The sequence below is a fragment of the Malus sylvestris genome, chromosome 5 (genome assembly GCF_916048215.2).
Source record: "Malus sylvestris chromosome 5, drMalSylv7.2, whole genome shotgun sequence".
Classification (NCBI taxonomy): Eukaryota; Viridiplantae; Streptophyta; class Magnoliopsida; order Rosales; family Rosaceae; genus Malus; species Malus sylvestris.
In genome coordinates, this window is record NC_062264.1 from 19,674,324 (window position 1) to 19,684,828 (window position 10,505).

Sequence of the window (10,505 nt, forward strand, 5' to 3'; positions counted from 1 at the left end):
TCAACTAACTCCCAAGTAGAGTTCTTTTCTATCATCATCATCTCTTCTGTCATAGCCTTTTTCCAAGCTTTATCTTTGATTGCCTCACTGAAATCTTCAGGTTCTATAATGCTGATCTTGCATTGAGCATATACATCACTCAAACTCTTCCATTTCTGTGGAGTATGATAATAGGTTTCTAAGAATGAAAATGGAGAACCAAGAAATCTAGATTCTTGAGATGTATGTAAGTCCTTAGTTGTTTGTGATCTTAGAGGAGATTGCATAAACTGAGGTGAATCACTTAACTCAGAATCAAGCTCAGTTATCCTTGAGCTTCCTTCAGCATTCCAAGGAATAGAAAATTACACTGCCTCATTAGATTCCCAATTCCACATTGCTTTCTCATCAAATATCACACCTCTTGATAATTCAACCTTCTGAGCTCTCAAGTTGAAAACCCTATATCCTTTTTCATAGCTGCCATACCCAACAAATACTTCATTCTCACCAGTTTCCTTCAATTTGTGTCTTTTCTGTGAAGGAATATGAATATAACACAGAGAACCAAATATCTTCAAGTGTTTGACACTTGGTTTCCTGCCACTAAAAGCCTCAAATGGAGTTATGTTATTCAAAGCACTTATTAGACATCGATTTTGCAAATACACAGTTGTATTCATAGCTTCAGCCCAAAACTTCAAAGGAATCTTCTTTTCATACATCACAGTTCTAGCCATCTCAATCACAGTTCTGTTCTTTCTCTCTGCAACACCATTTTGTTGTGGAGAGTATGCAACAGTCAGTTGCCTTTCTAACCCCATATCTTCACAGAACTTAGAAAACTCTAGGGATGTGTATTCTCCACCCCTATCACTCCTGAGTTTCTTAATTTGGTAGCCACTCTATAACTCAACCATGGATTTGAACAGTTTGAAAATGTTGAAGACTTGTTACTTGTGTTGTAAGAAAAACACCCAACACATCCTAGTGTGGTCATCAATAAATGTGAGAAAGAATTTGTTGCCTCCAAGAGTGGTTATCTGCATTAGACCCAAGATATCAGAGTTAATAAGTTCTAGAGGTTATGATGCCCTCCAAGTTTTTCCCTTGTCAAATGGTTCCCTGTGACCCTTCCTTGTAGCACATCTAGAGCAAACATGATCAGAGACTTGTAGTCTAGGTAAACCATGCACCATTTCCTTCTCTTGCAGAAGCATCAAACTAATGTAGTTTAGATGTCTATATCTTCTATGCCACAACCAAGATGAGTCTTCAACAGTTGCTCTATTAGCCATGTGAGGATTGACATATTCCAAACTTAAGGGAAAGCATATGTTTCCTTTCATTGGGACACTTGCAATCAAATCTTCCATCTGTCTATCTCCATAAATATCAACCATGCAATCACCAAACATAAGCCAATATCCATGTTCTACCATTTTCCCTACACTCAATAAGTTTTCATCCAACCCAGGTACAATCATAAAAGCAACTCCACCCATGGTGGTTGCTTAGGGGACAGGCTTCAGGAAAGGGCCCAAGGGCCGGTGGGAAGAGGTCCAGCGTTGGAGGGCTCGAGTGAGGGTGGGAGCCCGAGTCGCAAGCCCGTGGAAAATTGACAGGCCTGCTGCCCGAGGCCTGTGACGTTAGGCTGACGTAAGGCCTGGGTCCAGCCTATTTTTTATTTTTTTTTATGTCAGGCACGTGCCCCTCACTCGTGAGTGGAGGCGCGTCGCCCGACTGGATTTCAGGGCATGGACCCGCGCGCCTCAGAAAACCCAATGACCGTTGGGAAGCCACGTGGCTTCCCACGGTCCGTTCGATCCCAACGGCTCTTTAATACGAGCTGTCCGATGTGCAACGGTAATAAAAAAAGCTAATTTTATATCAACCGTTCGATCTGAGATCAACGGTTGATATTAATCTGCTTTATAAATTTTAAAAAAATAGTTTTAAAATTAAGAAAAGTTACCGTTATGACACGTGGCACAATCTAGAGTGTTGAATTCAAATTTTTTAAAATCCAACGGCAGAGATTAATTATTTGAATACAAATTTAAAAAAAAATTGTAAAAAATCCGAAAAAATTGTAAAAAATATGAAAAATATTTGTAAAAAATTGTTTTTACTTTTCTATAAATACCACTTATTCTCCATCTACCTTACACCACAATTTCATATTTTCTCAACTACTTTCAATCAAATTCCTATCTTTCTCTCAAAGTTTCAATCCAATTTTTTTCCACAAAATGACTACTGATGCAGGTACGAATTGATCGCTTCTTGAAGATGTTGCGTTGTGCACTAGCTGGGTTGAAGTTACTCATAATTCCCTTACGGGTAATGAGATGCAGTTGCGAGAAATGTGGAGTTTAATTCATACCAAATTTCTTGAGCAAATAGGTGGGAAAAGAACCAAAGAATCGATGTCCAGTCGTTGGAAAATACTTAGCCATTCCTTTAGTACGTGGAGAGATGCCTTGACACAAGCTAGTAATAATGTTCGAAGTGGGGCAAATTATGCGGATGAGGTAAGAATATATTATAATTATTTGTTTGTATTATTATTTTGTTACCTAATTTGATTATAATTATTTGTTTGTATTATTTATTTGTTACCTAATTTCATTATTATTATTTGTTTGTATTATTTATTTGTGACCTAATTTCATTATTATTATTTGTTTGTATTATTTATTTGTTACCTAATAATTTCATTATTATTATTTGTTTGTATTATTTATTTGGGACCTAATTTCATTATTATTATTTGTTTGTATTATTTATTTGTTACCTAATAATTTCATTATTATTCATTTGTAGCAACTTCAAGCACAAGCATGGTATGCTGCCAAAATCAAATCAAGAAACAAATCATTCAACCAGTGGGAATGTTGGAATATTGTTAAAGATTGTCTTAAATTCAAAGTTGTGCCTATTGGTCCAGAAGTATGCATGAACAACACCCCTCTACACAGCACCCCTCCACACTCTACACCCGATCATGGCTCCCATGTTGATGAAGAAGATGGAGAAGAAGTGCCTAAAACGCCCATTCCTGAACAAGCGTCGGGGTTGACCCATTATCCAATTAGTCCTCAAGGTAAGAAGGCTTCAAAGAGGAAAGGGAGTGCTTCCAAGAATGATTATGGAAAGTGCATGCAAGAACTTGCTCATCAAGGTGAATTGACGTTGACGCGGGAATTGGCGAAATATGAGGCTGAAAAGGCTAGAGATGAGGCAAAAGTTGCAGCTATTCAACAAGCATTTCAAGCTGAACAGAGGGAAAGAGAGCTACTTAGGCAAGAAAGGGAGTTGCTTAGAGAAGAAAGAATTGCACAACTAGATCATGACATGATGAACACGCATTTAGAAGGGATGTCTCCAAATTCTAAATATTTTTGGCAGTCGGAGAAAGCGGATGTGGTGCAAAGGAGGTGTGCAAGAGAAGCGAGATCAAGACAAGATAGTCCTAGCACAACAAGACAAGATAATCCTAGCACCACAGATTGGTTAAGTGATGATGAATAGGGTACTTTTTGTAATCGGAGCCCATAGTTTTCCAATCACTTTGGGTTGTAATTTATTATTTATGTTGTTTCCAATTTATTGAAGTTAGTACTTTATTTAAAGTGAGAGTACATTTATTTAATTTCGTAATATATTTATCCTAATAATAGAATCTTTATTCATCAAATTGTTCACGTATAATGAAATTATAAAACACACCAAATAAAACTAAAAAACTCACCAAATGGAATTACATAAACACACCAAATAAAATTACATAAACATACCAAATAATAAAAAACTCACTACAAAAAACACACCAAAGATTCTGAAAGATTCTGAAAAGATAATGACACGTGGCACGATCGTATGGATAATGACACGTGGCACGATCGTATTGGATAAAAATCTTATCGAAATCGATCTCCAATAATTATCTTTTCGGATAATGACACGTGGCGCATTTTTGAACGAGTTAAAATCTGATCGAAATCTATCGTCAAAGATTCTCAAAAGATAACGACACGCGGCATGATGACATTGGATAAAAATCTTATCGAAATCCATTGATGCGAAATATATAACACAAATTAAACCCTCTTTTTATCAATTGTAGCAAAGTATGTAAGTAGGGATCGTTCTAGGCTGGGGATTAGGAGGGATTGCTAAATTACTTGAAAACTGACTCAAAAACGTAAAAACAAAGTTTAAAACACTAAACTAGACTCAAAGAATGCAAAACTAAACTCTAAAACACTAAAACAAACCAAAAGACTCAAAACAGCCCAGAAACACTCAAAACTGCCTTAAAAACACTTTCTGGGCAGTTTTGAACACAAAACACAATTTGGACGAAAATAGGTTATAACTTGACTCAAGACACTTAAAAACACAAACTAAATTGATTTCTAACTAATCTAACACTTAAAAATAAATGGGGAATTGGTTTTGGCGAAAATTGAAAACAAACAAAAACTTTGTAAACTAAACAGATTTTAAAACGAATTTGGTTAAAGTGAATGGATGGAAAGCTAGCTAAGGGGTTCTCCTCCACACATGTCACACTTGCATATAAAACGATTTCCAATTGCTTCTCACTAAACCATGAATTCCCAACGCCCCAGATTAACCGTGAATTGCACTAATTAACCCTCAGATTTTCCTAAAGTTATCGAATTGGATGAATTGCATACGACAACCCAAAGCATTCCTCACAAGTTCCCTGCATGAATTGCATAACAAAGATACAAGCAAAGATCATTAAGTTCTATGAAAATCATAAGCATTGGCGAGGCACTTGTTACTATGAATTGCATGAAACTTATGCCAAGAATTTACTTAACACGATTGTGATCAACAACCTTTACTACTTGCGAATATAAGTTCATAACGATTAGGTGAAATTCCCTTATATCCTAGCATCAAACTTATGCATGAAAATTAAGCGTGCACTCTCAACCAACACACACAAATCAGTTTTAATTCATAAAGATAAGTAAATTGAATTCACAACTTATGAAACGCAATTAGAAGTAATCAAATCATATAGCAAGCATAAACATGGTTTCGAATCCCCCCTAGCCAAGGGGGGTTTAGTTCCTCATACGCACAAAGCAAAGATATATAAATTTAAACATTAAAATCCAAAGAAAGAGAACACCTAGATACTCCAACTTGGGCAGCAGGTGCATCCAGGATTCCTCCTCCCTCCTTGCTGCGGCACAGAGATTTTGGACAAGTTTTTGGGGTTATGAATGGTGTGGAATGGATGGGGGATGTATGGTGGTGTTTAGGATGGATGGGTGGTGCGGCAAGGGGTGGTTTTTGGCAGGAATTATGGAGTATGGTGGTGGAAGGCTGCGGTAAAGAGAGGATGTATGTTTCTGGCATGAATGATGTATTATGAGGGGTGGTAATTCAGCCAAGGGGTGAATAAGAGTATATATAGGCACTTAAAACCCTAGGGTAATCAGATATGGACTTGGATAACCCAAATCCACAAGGAAAAAGGCTTAGAAATCAGAATTCACAAGGAAAAAGGCCTAGGGGGTGCGGCAAGTAAGGATAGGGTAGGATAAGGCTTCTAGAAAGCCTTGCAAGGCAAGAAAACAGGTTCTAGAAAGGGGGAAGTGCGGCAAGGGTTAGGGGAAAAAGGATAGGGCTTCTAGAAACCCAAAACTAAGAGGAAATAGACCCTAACCCACGGCAAGGATAAGGAAATGCTCTCCAACCTTTCTTTGTGTCTTCCAACGCTTAAGAACCTTCTAATGTCGCTGAAACTTAAGGCCATTTAGGTTTAGGAAAGATCAACCCAAAATAGCAACTTTTAGGCTTAACTTTCCTACTTCAAGTAGGAAACCTTGTTTGAGTAGGAATCTTCATTCTTCTAGGAATCCATCTTCAACTAGGAATCCCTCGTTGATTAGGAATCCTTCTTCAATTAGGAATCCCTCGTTGATTAGGAATCCTTCTTCAATTAGGACTCCTTCTTGGACTAGGAATCCTCAAATCTTCAAATCTTCAATTTCATCCAAACCTTTTGTTCCAAGCATGTGCTATTCAATCCAAGCTCACTTTTGCTCCAAAAAGCTCCAATTTGCATCTTTTTGTATAATATGCCCTTAAAACCTGAAAACACATGAAAATAGCTTAAGAGACTACTTTAACAAAGAAAACATAACGAAAATGCATAACTAGCTAACTAAGGCGCATAAATATGCTCTTATCATCCATCACTAAATAATTGTTTTTTTTTTATAAAATGACATGTGGCGCAACGAGAACGATTTAAAAAATCTTATCCGAAATTACAAATAATTTTATTTTGTATTATTTAAACACACAAAAAAACTAATATTTTATTGCCTATTGCCAGGGGGGAGGTCTCCAAGAGTGGACATGCAAATGGCAATTACTGTTCATTAAGGGTAGTTACTATTCATTAAAGGCAGTTACTGTTCAATAGGGTGAATTCAATAGTGGATTGCCAGGGGGAGGGCTCCATGGGTGGAGTTGCTCTAACCTCTTTGATATACCTAGTCACACCCTTCATCTCTATAACCAATGTGCCTTTGCCTTTTGACTACACTAAATCTCCAATGCCCATTTTAACTCTACACTTCACATTCTTATCAACATCAATAAGCAAAGATTCATGAGAGGTTATATGATTGCTACATGCACTGTCTACACACCATATATTCATATTCCTTCCAATAGTAGTAGAATGACAGGCATAAAACATGGTTGCAGATTCTGTTACCTGATTTGCAAAGTTTACAAGCTTTTCAGCCTTGTTTGGTTGATCATAGTCCTTGATAAGGTGACTAAATTGATTGCATCCATGGCATTTTAGCTTCCCTTTAAACCAACACTCACCATAGTGTAACTTATCACAATGCTTGCATTTTCCCTTAGATTGGTCAGATTTTCCTCCCTGATCATATTTGCCACCTTGGTTAGCAAGATTCTGAGCTTTAGGATCCCATTTCTTTCCCTTCGATTTCCAATTCTTCTTTGGTTTAAAATTACCACAAGAGGAATTTGGCTGAGTTCCCTTTGGATTCACATTCATACTACTGAAAGCTCTATCTGGACTCACACTCATACTACTGAATGCTCTCTCAGTGGTACTCCCAGCATGTCTATCAAGGCACTGTGCAAATCCTCTTAACGCTGCAATTCCTTCTTGTACCTAAATAGTTTCAATGTCCTTAGTTTGTTCAATCACATAACAAACAGGATCAAATTCCTTAGTTAAGCTTATGTGCAATTTTTAAACTAATCGCTCTCTGGGTAAATCTTCCCCGTAACCCTTCATCTAATTCACCAACTCGAGAAGACGAGTGAGATACACAGACAAGGTTTCATCATCCCTTATCCTTGTGTACTCAAAATCACGGCATAGACCCTGCAACTTAATGGATCTCACTTGCTTATCGCCATAAAATTCCTGGTGTAGAATATCCCAAGCATCCTTTGAGGTCTCTTCGTTTGAGATTTTGGGAAAAATGTCATCCAAGACAGCTCCTTGGATGATACCCAGTGCCTTAACATCCTTCATTAGCTTTTCATTCATATATGCTCTCTCTGAATCCGATGACCCTTCCACTTCGACCTTCTTCCCCTTCGATTCTGGAATTTCAAGACATTTTTCAACTAAATCTCAGATTCCATGTGATTTGAAAATAGTTCTCATTCAGATCTTTCAAAATTCATAGTTGTCACCATTGAATATTGGAGCCCGAAGATCACTACTACCTGACCCAGCCATTTGAGACCTAAATCGATGAACTGAGTCAGAAATTTCACGTTAGATTTCAGAGCACAGCACTCATAGATCTGACGCCCTAATTCCATATAGAACCTAGGCTCATGATACCATGTTGAGATTTGAGTAATCTTTCATTGATGAACACTTGGATTTCGAAGAGCAAGAAGAATAGAAGGAAGCAGCTAGAGAGAGAGAGAGAGAGTGAGTGAGAGAGAGAGAGAGAGGAATATTCACAACTGCAATATTATAACCATTGCAAAATGATGCTCCACTTTCATATATTCATTCATTCCTTACATCAGTCATCATCACCATTCAAATACATAAACCATTGTGATTATGACACATGGCAGTTACAAGGCATGTGAGCCATTGAAAATGAAAATTGATCTAGGACCCTACACTTGGCATATGAGCTCAAGCTATCTCAACAGAAAACAGTTTCACAAAAAACAAATAAGAATTTACTAAGTAAATCATTTACTAACAAGAAATTAGTAAGCAATTTATTTTTCAACATGTTGTTCGTCAAATCTGAGGTCAGAGCCACCATTTCGTTCCCCTTTCTGCCATCGAGGACCTTACATACATAAAGCACATGCATGAGACCAATTTCATCCATTTGTCGCTAACCTAATTGTTGAAGACAACATCGATCGAAGAGAGAAGGGGATGACCGTACCTGTTACCTGTGAGTTTCTCGGCACCAAGATAAGGAACTCGATTTGTGAAATGTGATTTTAAGTTTGATTTACAAATCTGTTTTCTTACTTGCTGCCGATTTTTATTAGTGTTAATTTAATTATTTTTATTACATGTTTTTGTTATTTAAATTCACAATTCCAAACTTTCTATATATAAACATAAATTATTTATATCAATTCTTGTGGATAACGAACTTGTTTGAGTTGTATATAGTACAATTACCTTGTTCGTTTACAAGTATTTCAGGTGTTTTTTACAAGTATTTTAGGTATTTTTAATTCTATTTTCACAGGTGATAAAAATCTTATCACTTGTACTTATTTTTGCATTAAGTCAACGAATGAAAACACACAGTTCTACAGTTGGCCAAAAATAATGGAGGTGTGCAATGGTGTTGTGGGTTAATGAGTGTAAAAACACCAATCTTTATTTTTATCTTTTTATTTAATAAGGCAAAATTTTGAGAGTTTGGAGGAGAAAATTTTAAATTAAGTATAAAGAATCATAAAAAGATTGGGTTTAATAAAATTTCTCTTAAATATGTATGAGTATTTGCAGAACAACACTACCTATCACACAAAATAAGCTTAAGCTACGCTACGAAGGTTGTATGCTCCATTTTTCGTAGCACGCATGTGAAAGAAATTCTGTACGATGAGTCGATGACTACATTTATAGAAATATCTATGGAACACTTATTGACCTAACACTCGACTTAAAAATCCATTGTGTATGTGTAAACATAATTTTATATATAATGTATTATATATACCTTAATTACAAATGACTAACACCATGATGCAGCCAAATTACTAAGGGGCACAAGCTTAATAATTACACTGCTATACAGCCTATACTACTGCTTCTATATATACATCTGGCCACAGCATATGTGGCCATATATTATTCAGAATAACCCTAATACTAATTTTTATTACCTTAACGATGATCGCGATCACAATGAATTGATTCACGTTCCATTTGTCACATTACATATGCATGTAGTGATAGTAATGCTCAGGAGGAGTATCCGGGTCGGGTTTCTCAAGTACTCCGTCGACGTTCCTGAGCCAGAAGGTCTGGTTAAGAGAAGCAGCTCCCTTAGGCACATCATCCATGACCTTTTCATGCCCTTTCGGAACGTATATTCCTGTTCTTGGATGTGGAACCCAGTTGCACCTCCATGAAGATGAACTATGACTGCCAGTCTCACTTTCCATCATGTCAGTATCCTCACTATCACTCTCAACCATTCTGCTTGATATGTTTTCTGGAGCTCCCCTCAGCTTGCTGCTGAAATGGCGTCGATGATCTCCTTGCGCGTGCTTAGCTTCCCTGTAATATGAACTGCGGCATGCATGCATATATTAACCCTCTTAATAAAACTATTATTATATCATCTCAACTTACCATCTAGTATAGTCTTTCTAGTAGAGGTTATGGCGATCTCACTTCCATTAGAAAAGATAGTAGACTTGATATCCCAGTTAAGATGGTTCAAATGAAACAACTTTTACTGTCGATAACTATGGACTGGAAGGATCAATTTATCTAATTCATAATGGAAACATTACCTAAGCATAAACATCTTCGATTTTGCCACCCCGCCTCTCGTCATGGCCATCAGCATTCACGTATAAGCAGATCCACAAAGGTTAGATTTATATTTGCTAAACCCTAAACAACTTTCACACAAGTCAAGGCTAATGAAAGCAATATTGGGTTTTAGCTTTGAAAAATATGTATGCATGCAGCCAATATATATAATAGACGGAAGAATTTGTTCTATTGAGCATTACCTTTGCGACCTAGTGAAGGTTTTTGTATAAGGAGGAGGGCACACATGCAATATTTTCATTTTTCAGATAAAGCAAAAGTGGAACTCAAAGAATATCTTTATATTATTGAAAGAAAATCGGGTTCCAAACAACTGTGAGGCTCTAATTCAATGCTAGACCATCACTGTGAGATACTCTCTAAGAATGGCTAAAGAAGTGCATATGTTAAATCTGCTTTCTATTGATGCGGCTCTTCG

The 10,505-nt window shown here is 36.9% G+C and overlaps 2 protein-coding genes across 3 annotated transcripts; both read right to left on the bottom strand.

Annotated features, from left to right (window-relative positions):
- Positions 1–6,574: 6,574 nt before the first annotated feature.
- On the bottom strand, positions 6,575–7,765 carry LOC126622616 (uncharacterized). Its single transcript, XM_050291385.1, has 3 exons — positions 7,753–7,765; positions 7,322–7,626; positions 6,575–7,186 (listed from the first exon to the last, which is right to left on the bottom strand). The coding sequence occupies exons 1-3, from the start codon at positions 7,763–7,765 to the stop codon at positions 6,575–6,577; spliced, it is 930 nt and encodes a 309-aa protein (XP_050147342.1).
- Positions 7,766–9,196: 1,431 nt separating this feature from the next.
- On the bottom strand, positions 9,197–10,235 carry LOC126623901 (uncharacterized). Of its 2 annotated transcripts, none has more exons than XM_050292879.1 (2): positions 10,045–10,235; positions 9,197–9,805 (listed from the first exon to the last, which is right to left on the bottom strand). In XM_050292879.1, exons 1-2 carry the CDS (start codon positions 10,098–10,100, stop codon positions 9,460–9,462), a joined length of 402 nt encoding a protein of 133 aa, XP_050148836.1. In that variant the 5' UTR covers positions 10,101–10,235; the 3' UTR covers positions 9,197–9,459. The 2 variants fall into 2 exon arrangements, with proteins under 2 accessions (XP_050148836.1, XP_050148835.1); XM_050292878.1 differs by having other exon boundaries at positions 9,197–9,817; positions 10,045–10,227.
- Positions 10,236–10,505: the final 270 nt, after the last annotated feature.